The 13,801-nt window shown below is 27.1% G+C and overlaps 1 protein-coding gene across 1 annotated transcript; it reads left to right on the forward strand.

The window, feature by feature from the left end:
- Window positions 1-5,707: 5,707 nt before the first annotated feature.
- K444DRAFT_613526 (uncharacterized protein) lies at window positions 5,708-6,140 on the forward strand (the record flags this gene model as incomplete). The annotated part of the gene is made up of 2 exons (XM_024880367.1): window positions 5,708-5,790; window positions 5,846-6,140. Coding segments are annotated over 2 exons (160 nt in total), but the record flags the coding sequence as incomplete, so codon positions are not given.
- Window positions 6,141-13,801: the final 7,661 nt, after the last annotated feature.

A 13,801-nucleotide genomic window follows, 5' to 3' on the forward strand; every position in this document is an offset into this window, starting at 1 on the left:
GATTTCCTATGTCTTGAGAATTTAAAGCTAAGGAGGAAGGAGTGAGGGTGGCAGTGGATAAGTAGGTATGGCCAAGACTACTGAAACGCCGAGCTTTGGAAGCGAGCTTGGTTTAAATCATAGCTTGGAACCTTAGCTAAAACTAATCCCTTTGGCTGAAACCACGTCCGTATTAACCATATAATACCAGCCGTTATAGTAGGCAACTTTCAAGTCATTATATAACTATACCAGAAACTAATTTTTCCCTAATATATATAAGACCCTTAATATTAGTTATTACTGCGAGTCAGTACACTTACCTAGTTTACTATCAAGGTCTCTTAAAGCTTATATTAGAGATTCTCGTCCCAAAAGTAAACCTGCACTTTCTAATATTAAGTATTACTTATATAAAACTTTTAAATTTAATAGAAATGCAAGAACTCGAGAGCCTTTGGTATACTCGACTCCAGAGCTATTTCGCCGCTCCTTCTTAGTCACTTTTGCAAGTTAATATATATATATATATATATTCTTATTTACTATATTCCAGCTATTTAGTATTATATTTAAGGCTATTACTTTTATTATATTCTTTAAAAATCTAATATAAGGTATATACTAGACTATTAGTACTATAGCTAATATAATAAATAGAAAGATATCTGGAATTTGCTTTTATTATAATAATTTAACTTACTATATAATAGTCTAAAGTTAGTTCAGATCTATAAGCAAACAGGCTTTTAATAAAGAAATACAAGAGATAAATATATTATAGTAAACTAATACTATAATACGGCAGGATTTATAAATAAAGTCTTGGATAAAAGAGGGCCTTATAATTCGTCTAATATATTAGAAATTCTCTATTAAATCCAAGTTAATATTAAAGTAGTTTTAACTTTTTCTAATTCTAAAATATTAATATCTAGTTAATATATAATTGCTTTAAAAAGAAAATATATATTATTAAAAATAATTACTATTTCCTTACTAATTTCTAGCTAGAATACGATTTTAATAAAGCTTAATAGTACGGTAATAAACGAAATACTAATATAAACTAGATATTCGAATAAGTCTTTAATTAGGTATTTAAATAATAGCTCCTAGTTCTAGCTTATCTAGATCTTTCTTTAATTTTATTATTTGAACTAATTCTTTTATATAATATTTAATAATCTTATAATTATTCTAATACTATTTTATAATAATAATATTTAATATTATAGTAATTGCCTTATTAAAAGTTACTAGTTTTGGATTACTAAATATTTTATTTAGAAAGTAAAATAATTTAGTTTTATAATCTAAAATAAGTATTACCTTTTCAGGAAATAATCTCTAGGCTTTTATTTAGTAATATACTATATTAAAGATTTCCAGGTAAACTAATAGTAAGGTTTTTATTTCTCAGGAAACCTAAATATTATTATAATAATTTAGTTCTAGCTTTCTATTTGTCGGTTTACTAGTAATATATAGTACCGTTATATAGGCGTGAAAGTACTATTTATATAAGGTTAGTAAAGTTATTATTCAGAAGTAGGGATTATAGTATTATAGTATTAATATGCAATTCCTAAATCTACTAAGCCTAAAGGGGTCTAGTCTACTAGTCGAGTTACTAATGGGATGCGAGGTTATATAACCATATCCCGTATCTCATATCCTATTACCTATATCCTATTACTCATATCCCGTATCCCGTATCCCGTAACTATATACGTAACTCCCAAAGAAATAGCTATACTAATACTAGAAACTCTCTAAAAACGCGAAAAATAGTATCTCTTTCCGATTATATATAAATTCCCTAATCCGGCCTAGTACCAGATTTCCTAAATACTTTATATATCTATATTACTTCTGAGGTTTTAGTTATATATTAAAGGCCGCGGCCTTTTATATGTGACTTCCTTTCCTATAATATCCTCTTATCTCATATATTTATTTCTGCTCTATTTATACTCGATCTATTCCTCTATATCTAATTATATAGTATTTATATTAATTAGGCGCTTAAGGGTATTCGTTAGCTTCGATTTCATTATGGAATTAGCAGGATTTGATTCTTCCTTAATTTACTTGACTTCCGTGATTTCTCATTATTCATATACCTAGTAAAGGCATATTATATTAATTATTAGGCGTTTTTCTCAAGTAGTACCTAATTTAACGAGGCATTCATATAATAACTTCGAATTCATATAGATAACTAGTAGTAGTTCCAGGCTCGGCAACGATTACTAAGTAATTAATTAGTAATTAATTGTGTGTACTATTAATTAGCTATTAATTATAATTAATTAGTAATTGATTACTAAACGATTATTACCCCGTACCCCACGAAAGCTAAGCACTAAACTTTTAGTACCTATAGCCTATAATTTAGTGACCGTAGCCCTAAAATTTAGTAATAAGCAGCCTATAATTATAGGGTTCCCTTTTCCTCGTAACCCACAAGCCTTGAAGCTCACTTCTCACTTTCTCTCTCTACTTATTGCTTTTTACTTTTATATACTCGCCCTCTTAACCCCTCCCCCCATTAAAAGTTGCCAAGCTTATGGGCCTAAGGCAGCTAGGGTGTGGGGGGGCTAGTGGGAGACTAGTGGATTTGTACTATATTAAGGGGCCTTTCCCCGCCTTTAATAATGAGAACCAAGGCTTTTAACTACTTTGATTTAATATCCCCTAATTTTCCCCTCTTACTTTATACTAGTTTATACTATAGACGACGAGAGAGAAGAGATATTAAGAGAGAGTAAATATTTTAAGTAATAGTAAATACCTGAGAGAAAAGAAAGAGAAGTAATAATATGTGAGTGCGGCCGATTTTTGGAGGGTAAATCGTAATAGACCCCTTACTAGTATGACTATGTCTTACCGGATACGAGGAATTGAGCTATTAATAATTATTCTTAATAGTACTAATAAGCAATGGAGCCAGAGGGAGTCTTTTTAGGGGCTTGTTATAACGGTAAAAGCCTACGCTAGAATACAGGGGATAGCTTGAACAGCCGAGATAAGACGCAAGGAGTACCCTAAGTACTAGGAAAAGAAGTAGAGTTCTAGATATTTTCTTTAAATAAATAAATAAGAGAGAGCCTTACCTTTTATTATATATAATATAGTACTCTACTAAACTCCTGGATCTTCTGGTATTAGAAAAGGGTTAAAATCATACGTATATAGGGATTAGCTCGCTAAATAATAATTGTACTATTAATTATAATCGATACCTTCTAGTATTTTATTAATTATAGATTTAACTAAAGTACTTATATTAAAACCGTAAGCCATATTATAAAGTTCTGAAGCTAGAATACTTCTAGTAACTCTCTTGTATTTAGTAGAGAACTAGTAAATAATATTAGTATATCTAGTTCTATTTACTAGAACTAGAATATATCCGATTTGGGAAGAGAGATTTCTATTATTTACGAATAAAGCATCCGTAAAAATAATTAAATATAAGAACTCCTTTACTAGCTTTATAAATCTCAGTTCTCTAGTATTATTCTCAATTTGCTATTAAATATACTTATTAAGTACTTTTATATTAGTTTCCGAAAGTTTAATAGCTTAAGTAGTAATTAATAGGTTATATAAAGCTTCTGGTTAATAAACTAATGCAATATACGCTTCTCTAGTATATTAGGTAATATATTAGTTCTTAATAGAGAGATTTTAATAAATAGTACTTCTACTACTTATAGTAGTAGTATTCTTTATAGAAATAGTTCGGAGGTTTTTATACTAGTATTCCTATATAAGAGTAATTCTAGTAGTATTTATATAAATAATACCTCTATTAAACTTGAGATTATAATTAAAAGTAAGGGATTTATATTTCTTAGCCAAGAACTTAGCCTTATAAAGCTTTAGTTACTTTGCCTTTATAAAATCATTAGTTCTAATAAATAAGGTATTATTAGTTTAAAGGCCAATAATTCCGAAGAGTTACTTATTATAAAGTAGGCAAGAGTTATAAGTCAATTATTTTATAGAGAGCTTATTAATATAGTAGGAATAGTAAGTCTTAAACTAGTAGTTCCTAGCTTCCGGTATATTATATAGTAGTTTTATAACCTTTAGAACAGAATTATTCTTTAGATTTAACTCTCTAGTAAGCTCGTAAGATGAGTTAATATAGAAATTATAATTAAGTAAGATTATTAATTAGATATAAGCTTGCGAGATATTACGTAAATATAATTCCGTAATATCTATTATTATAGTAGTAATACTAAGGATAATTTTCTGGCTAATATATTAAATAATAGGTAATTATATTAATATTATATATTTCTTACTATTATTATAAGCTTAGATAACTAGTCTCGATTTCTTAAGCTCTTTCTCTATACCCTTATTCTTGATCTTATTAATAAACCGGGAATTAAAGATATATATCTCTTTTAGTACCTGAGATCTGGAAATAACCTCAAATATGTTCTTTTTTAGGAAGCTAGTAACTTTAACTTAACGGGAATTCTTATATAGTTTATTGTTCTATAGAAATACCGTAATATCCGGAGTCTTATAAGGGTATCCTCTGCTATATTTTAGTAAAATAGTAAGAGAAATCATACCTATATTATTTTTGGCCTTATTATTAGATTCGGGAATAGGTTCAGGTTCGGGGCTATTAGTAATAACCTTAATATCTCCTATATAAAAGGGCTTTATAAAAATTAAATAGAAAGTAGTATTATTATATAATAGAGCTAGTATATAGTTCTTTCTATTAATAGCTACTAGCTTATATAGTTTATCCCAATTACTAGGTTAACTAGTATTTCCTTTATACTAAATAAGAATATTCGAATTCAGAGATAGTTTATAGATATTAGTAATACTAGAACTATTTCGGGTATTTAAAGTATTCGTAATTTAATATCTAGCTTAAAGCTTCTGAATTTCTACTATTACCTTCTTAAATACTACTAATTACTATAATATAGTAGGTAATAGGGTATTATATTCGGTTATTTAAGGTAAAGCGCTATAAACCAAAAGAGTTAGGATAATACTATTAGGCCCTATAGAGTTATTAATAGCCTTAAAAGCTATTTGAAGTACGGTATCCTTAGTAATTCTATTAACTTCGGCCATAATAATAAGATAAGTATATTAGATCGGGCTATAGTAGTATTTTATAATTCCGATAGAGTTATAAGCTTCTATCCGTTTAGCTACCGCCAGGTGCGCCCAAACCGGAAGCGGAAAAACCATTATTCCAAAGGAATACTAAAACCTGAATCTGTATTTACATATAAACAAATCAATTAAATCATTAATTACACCACAACCACGATGCCAGAAGACACTATATTCGATTCTACCGATAAAGGAACCCTTCGGCCGAACAAAGATCCAATATGCAAGCAAGGGGCTACGTTTAAGCCTATATAATTGCCTAATTGGGATTGGGAAATCACCTTGCCAGAGAACACCTCTCCCGATAATCCTATTATATTATTTACTATATATTATATACCTGAAATCATTAATTTAATAATTAAGAAGACAAATCAGTATCTGCGAGAACCTCAAGACAATTCCTGCCTTTATATACGAGCAAATGACTAGTACCCTACCTGCTCTAGAGAGATTTATCTCTACTTAGCCATTTGCATATATATGACCTTATATATATATAACGAGATCTCCGATTACTGGAATACGAAGAACTTTACCCCTAATTACCCGATTACAAGCTATATAAGCAGGAACCGCTTCCAGGAATTACATATGCGTATGAGAATATTTGGAGAGAATATTAAAGGACCATATGTAAAAGTAAGTAAAATTAACAGTTTCTTACCTTAATATCGGCTAATATATAGTACTTTAGGTCGAGCCCTTAAGTTTACACATTCAGGAGATTAATTTGGGTATTTGGAAGCCGGGACGGGACTTGGCAATTAATGAGATAATCGTACGATTTGAAGGTCGATCTAAAGAAATAACCACTGTTCCAAATAAGCCCACACCTACAGGATATAAGGTCTGGGGGGCAGCCCAGAGGGGGTTCTTACTCGTATGGAACTGGCATATTCCTGGTCAAAAAAATGGCCCTATAGGAGTACGTACTCTACGAGCGCTTGGTGGGACAATTAAGGCTGGAAACGGAGGAAACAAGACACAAGCAGTAGTCCTGCACTTGATTCAAAGGTTACCTGAGCCTCCTAAGGGCTCTGGCTATCACGTATACCTTAATAATCTCTTTATTTCTACTCGTTTTGTCCAATATGCTCGCTCCCAAGGAGTCGCGATTACTGGGACTTGCAGGACAAATAGTAGGGTTATTCAGGAGCTTCTTAACCTTCAGAAATCGGATAGAAAGGACGTAATCCCCTGGGAAGAGACCTATTCTAGGTATACGTCTAATAGAGAAGTATATCACGTTAGATAGAAAGATCAGGCGTTTATTTTAATAATGTCTTCCTTTATATCAGGTAACGAGCGTGTTTTATGGCTAAGGAAGAGGCCTAAGGAGACTTCTTCTAAAGCAAAAACTGCACGAGTACCCTTTGGTAGCCAGGCTATAAAGGTGCTTTCAATTCCTGCAATTGCGGACGGATATAATTATTATATGGGAGCTATGGACGAGTTTGATTACTTGACTGCTTAGAACGCTGGTTTACGGCACGTGAGACAAGGGGGGCACTAAGCACTTGAGCACTAGCTACTTCGTACGGTTCTAATTAATTACTATTTACTTACTTTATATAGCGATATTCCAGAGCCTAGGCAAGTAAGCTTTAGGAGCTAGCAAGACTTTAGAAGGCAGTTAATTAGTGCTCTAGTAGCTAAATCCAGGGCTAGTAAAGTCTGTCCAAAGAGAAGGATATCGCATATTAGCCAGGGAGCAGGTAATGTGCCCCCTAGGAAGCATAAGCTAGTAAAGCTTAGTAAAAAAAGGGAGGTGTGTTTGCTATTAGGGGCTCCGGTTTATAGATCGGCCTAAAAAGCGAGTTACACTAGCTCAAATCGCATTAAATCAAGGCAGGGAAAGCACAAGACATAATTCTATATATGAGTATAAGTAATATAATATATATCTATATAAAGATCGTGATTATTTTAATATATTTCATAGATCAAGATAGAATTAATACTTTTAATAGTGGAATCCAGCCCTTTAATTAGCCAGAATTAAGCGAAAACTAGTGTGCACGGACCAGGGCGCACCTGGCGGCAGCTGAATGAATAGGAATAATCTTGACCTTAGTTCCTATAGTATTTGTAAGCTAAGTAAACTTCTTACTAGTAAACTGCTTTCCGATATCTGCTATAATCTAATTAGAAGGGCCTAAATAGTTATTAATCTAGTACTACTTAAGTATATTCCAGGTATATATTATACTAATATTCTAAAGCCATTAGTCGGCTTAATATTAAGTGCCTTTATTAATAATATAAAGTATAGGCTTACCGGAAATATAGAAAATATTAATAATAATAAAGTAATTAAAACTAATATTATCTCTTAGGTTAAACTTGAATTATCTAGGTAATTGGCCGTATTTCTAGTATTACTTATAGTACTTTATAAGATACTTAAGGGCTTTTATATTAATATTATAGCCTGCTTATTCTAGTATATTTCGGAGCTTACTAATAAATAAATAACTAAAATAATAGTATAAATATTATAATTCGATCTCTATAAGAAAGCAGAGATTATAAGTAAAGAATTCGGAAATAAAGCCTTATAATATAGTATTCTAAAGCAGGAAAGAATATCCAAAATATTATATTATAGGTATGTATTTTCTAGTAAAAGTAATAAGATAATTAGTAAGATTATTAAAGTAGATTTCTAGCTTGTTTATATTAGCCAAGCTAAGTAAAAATAAAGTTTTTAAAAATATAATATGGAATTATATTTACCTAATTAGTATACTTACTATTATAGATTTAATAAAAAATATAGATCTAATACTAAACTAAATATTAACTTGACTTTTAGTAGTTTTATTAAATTCGATACTATTATTAGTTTACTAGAGAGCTTAGAATTAGTTAGAACTAGTAGTTAAGTATCTAGAGGCTCTGGTATTAATTATAATTTCGTAAAAGTAGTAAGTATTATATCTTAATATATTATTAATTATAAAAGTCTGAGTATCTTCTATTAAAAGTTTAATAGGCTTTAAGATATGGTTTTTGCCTATTATCTAATATATAAGGGAAAGAGAAATAAGATTATCTATAAAAGTATTAGCTATAGTTATTAGTAGAATAGGAGTAGCAGGAGTAGCTAAAAAGCTCTTAACTAAAGTAAAGTAGAAATCTAAGTAATATTTCTTTTCTTTATTTATTTCCGCTAATAAAGCCTCAAAAGCATTATTTACTAGTTTGTTCTTACTATTCTTATTACCTTCTTTGCCTTTGGCTTTAGTAATATACTATATATAAGTATTACTAAAGCATTTATTAAAGTTATAGGTATTTCGGGATCTGAACTAATAAATATTTCTATTTCTAAATCAAGCCTTCTTAGCCTCTTATTTCTCTAATATATGCTTTTATAAGTAGTATTTGGGTTTCTTATATATAAAATATAACTTTGGGATATAATTATTATAATTATAAGGCTTAAAGTAGTTATTACAGGTTCCGAAGTTATAGCTAGGTTTATATTAATAATTTCCGGAGGAATAATAGCTTAAAGAGTTCTAAGAATAGTATTATTAATTAGTAAAGAAGATTTCGGGATTAGTTTATTATTTATTCTCATATATAGTAATAGATAACTAAAGCTTATTAATAAGCTAGCCGAGATTTGCAGGAAGGTCTGAGATTATATATTTATATATCCGGAAGCCTTAGTAAGAAGTAATAATCTTATTATAGAGGAATTCGGTATTTTATAAGTTAGGTATAAGACTATATTATAATTAATATAGTTTATTAATTAGTAGTTAAATAATCTCAAATATTGTTTTTTCCGGAAATTTAGCTATTATAGAAACTAATATAGTAGTATTTTACTTATCTAAATTTTGATATTCGAATCCAGGGCCTTTAAAAAAGCTATAAATATTAATATAAGCCTCTTTATATATATATTAAGAGAGCTAGTTATTATAGAAATAATCTTGAGCTAGTTCTTTTAATATAGTAGGAAAAGCTCGTATTAGTACCTCTTATAAAAGCTTTATATATTAATAAATATTAAGGAAAATAGTAAGTTTATAATTAAAATTACTATTGGATTTATTATATTTTTACTCTTTAGTATAGATCTTAGTAACTTCCCTAATAAGTTTTATAATTAAAGGAAATTAGGGGTTATTCGGATATAATTATAGTAGTAATAGTAATAAAAGTATACTATTTATTTCTAGAGCTTCTATACTAGTATATAAATCTAGTAGAGATATAGGATATAATAATAAAGGAAGTAGTAAAAGAGGTAATAGTAATATAAGAATATTAAAGATAATAGGTTCTAGATACTTATTCTTTATAAAAGTAATAAAGCCTAATAGGATTAGTTCCTTAATAAAATCTAGTCTAGCTACTAATATATCCTTATTTAATTATATATACTATTTATTCTCTTTTATAATAGTATATAAAGTATTTATAATAATATTAGTACTATTATTCTATTATATAAATATACTATTATACTAAAGAGTCTTATATAAATATAGTATTTCCGGGAGTTCGAATTTATTAAAGTTTCCTTAATAAGTAAAGTTCTTAAAATTATATCTAAATAGCTCCTAAAGATTATTATTAACTATTTTATAGAAAATATATTAAAATAGCTTAGTATCTAAGAACTTAGTTATCTTATCTGCTTTAGTAAAGTTTAGGTTAATCTCATATCTCTATTTTCTTACTAATTTCTTAAAATTATTATTATTTATAGAATAATTAAATTAGATAAATCTAATAAAAGAATTATCTACTATAGTATATTCTACTATTATATATTCTATAGGCTTATATCTAGTTTAAAGTATAGTAGTTTATAAGGAGAATAGGTTTATAAGAAGAAGGGTAGTTTATAAGATAAGTAATTCGTAATAGGTATTATATTTGAGATAAAAATTTCGTCTATAATAAGAAATTTAGGAAGTGAAATTTAAGAAGTAAAATATCGAGATTCCGGGAGAACTTAATAGTTCTAAAGCTTAAGAGCCCTAGGGATTTAAAAGAAGGTAGTTTTTAAGAGAGTTTTATAGGAGTTAAATAGAAATAGAATAAAATAGTTAAATAACTAACTATTTTAATACTTAGTAAGATTAAGTACTCTTCTTACTTATATAACCGAATTATAGGTAATAAAACTAATAGATATTTCTCTCTTTAATATAATATAATTGGGCCTTAGTAAAATCAAGTATCTTTCCTGTCTATATAACCAAATTATAGGTAATAGGATTAATAGTTATTTTCTCTTTAACTAGAATAATAACTTTATTCCTAAGTAATTAAATCTTAGGCAAATATAGCTTAATTCTTTCTAATCTATAAGTACTAAACAGGTCTTATTCTAATCTAAATATAAACTAATTAGTATTAGTTTATTAGTAATATATGGCACTATTATATAAATATAGAAGTGCTATTTATATAAGGTTAGTAAAGTTATTATTTAGAAATAGGAATTATAGTATTATAGTATTAATATGTAATCCCTAAATCTATTAAGCCTAAAGAAATCTAGTCTACTAGTCGAGTTACTAATAAAATGCGAGGTTATATAACTATATCCCGTATCCTATATCCCATTACTTATATCCTATTACTTATGTCCCGTATCCCGTATCCCGTGACTATACACGTGACTCTCAAAGAAATAGCTATACTAATACTATTAATTAAAAATATATATTTAGTTATAATATTAATAACTAGACCGGTTAATATTATTTATAGAAAGCTTTAATAATAGTTCTATAAATATAAAATAATTCTATATTCTATATTATTAATATAATATTAAGAAAGTATAATAGATTTATAAAAGAGATAGCTATATTATAAAAGAATATATTACTTTTCCTATATCCGAACTTTTAAAATTACTATTAGCTTTTACTATTATTAGAATTACTTTCTTAAGAATATTCGGTATTTGAATTAGGGCTAGTAATATCTTAATTAACTAGTTAGCCAGAAAGTATATTATATTATAATTAAGAAACTATAAAGCTTAGTATTTACTAATAATTCTTTATAATATTAAACTAGTATAAAGTTACAAACGAGATTATTATATCTTTTATTTCTATAACTTCCTCGACTTCTATAGACTCTAAAGCTAGCTTTTTTATAATAGGAGTTATAATTATAATAATAGACGAGTATTCTAATTTATTAGCTAGTATTTTATATTATTTTAGTTTCTAGCTATTTCTAATTAAGAATAGAATTCTTATATTATATTCTAAGAAATATATTTTACCTATAGGTACTTTCTGGTATATTACCTATATAGCTATTATTAGTTATACTAAAAATATTAAAATTAATATTACTTTTCCGGAAGTTACTTTTTATTTATTATATAAAATAAAAGAAGAATAATATATTTTCTACTTCTTTCTATAATATTTAATATAGCTTATACTTAATTTTAGCCTTTTTTTCTAGAACTTGCTTCTATAATACTTCTAGTAACTTTACTATATTAATTCGGATATACTAAATCTATTACTTTTTTATTAAAATCTCTTATTCTTCTTTTAAATCTTTCCAAATCCCGGATAAAAGAATATAGAAGCTAATATAGCTATATTAACTTAATATTACAAGCTATCGGAATTAATTTATTTAGTAATATAGCTATATTCGAGAGTTAAAAGCCTGAATTTAGCCTTAATTTTAGTATAGATAGAACTTTCTAATAAGGTAATTATAAGAAGTAATTTCAAGATAAATTTTTATTTACTAGTTTATAAGTCTATTTATTAGATCCTTAAGCCTATAATAAGACTATAACTAGATATAGGAAAGTAATTTATACTAGAGGAAGGCAGGAATAATAGTTATAGCACTTTTCTCTATAGTTTTAGAAGGAGTATAATAGCTTAATAAGCTATTTCAACTATATAGACTCTTCTAATTTCGTTTCTATTAAAAACGTCTAGTCTATTCTAAAGGCATAATATTATAAAATGCTTTATTGAGATAAGAAAACAATTAAGGAACTAGTACTAGAGAAATGAAATAAGGTATTTCAAGATTTTATTAATAAGCTTATAAAGACTATTTCAGATAGATACTAAGACTATATAAATAGCTATAGTTAAATAATAGCCTAGTAATTAATTCGGATTACTTTTATATATATTATAACTACCGGAGGCATATAAATAGTTAAGTAGTAAATACTCGAGGGAATATAGAAGTGAAATAAAAGCCTGAAATAAGTAAATTAAAAAACTTTAATTTTATAATTAATTCCGTATTAAAATAATTAAATTAAGTAAGAATATCTAATTTCATTTAATGAAATATTAGAGATCTATTATTTCCTTATATTAAATAATTCTATAACTATTATTATTATAACAAGATATTAAATTTTCATATTTAAAAACCCGCTTGCTATATATCTCGATATCCCATTAATGCCTGTACCTATAGAACCTGTAAATATTATAAGATTTCAAAAATATATAATTCAAATTCCCTAAACCCGCTCTTTTATTATTATTAAATATATCTAAATAAATTATTAAAAGATAGTCTATACTTTAAGAACTCATATATCTAGATAATATAGGAGCTGGGATTTCGAAAGCAATATTAAAAGCTTGAAATATCTGTATTATTAACCTTATTACTATTATAATTAACTAGCTTTACTATAAATATAGTAAATCGGAAAACAGGAAGCTATTAAGTTAGTATAATTATAGTTCTATAGTAACTACTAGTTCTAGAAATTTAATAGAATAGTTCTCAGACCTATTATAGTTATATTAATCTTTATTTTTTAAAGTAATTCTATTATAAGTTATTATTATAGGCAATTTAGAAAATAAATATATTTAATAGAACTATTAAGAGTAATATTTGAAAGAGTATTAGGTTATTCTTATTAGCAGGCTAGAAGAGTAAAGTTATTTGTATTATTATTAGATATTATAGTAGTATTAATAATAGATAAAAGTAATAAGTTTAAATATTAAGAATAAATAGCGAATCTAGATTAAACTATAAGTTATAGTAATATAATACAAGTTCCGGATAGTAAAATAGAGAGTAAAACAAATAATAGAATAGCCGAGCTATTTAAAAGATTTGTATATAATTAGCTTATACTAGGCTATACTATATAAGTAAGTAATATTAGCCGACTTCTTTTCTTTTATAATAGCCCCTCCGATTCCTCCCGTTTTTGCTATTAAAGAATTCGTTAGATATAAGATCTATAAAACCTATTAGGTAGTAATTTTGAGCCCGAGAGGTTATAGTTAGTAAAAATTTATTCTAAACCTATATTTATATATGGCTATATATCTCGTACTCTATTTAATTTGGTCTTAATTATAGTTGCAGTTCTAAAAGTTATAATCTTTTTAGATTCTCTATATTATTACAAATCTGTTATTTGGGTACTCGTTAGTTATATATGCTTTTAATCTAAGAGAAAGAATATTAGTAGTATATATTAGTATTAAGCCCTCTTTGTTTAGTTAGTAAAACCCACGGCCCGGTCCTGGATTATCTGGATACTAAGGATTACTTTATTAACGCGTATTTATTATTGGGATTAGAATTCCGGAGAGTTGTAATTATCTTATTTATTCGCAAAAAACCAGTTTCGGGCTCCCTT

This window comes from Hyaloscypha bicolor, assembly GCF_002865645.1.
Source record: "Hyaloscypha bicolor E unplaced genomic scaffold K444scaffold_87, whole genome shotgun sequence".
NCBI lineage: Eukaryota > Fungi > Ascomycota > Leotiomycetes > Helotiales > Hyaloscyphaceae > Hyaloscypha > Hyaloscypha bicolor.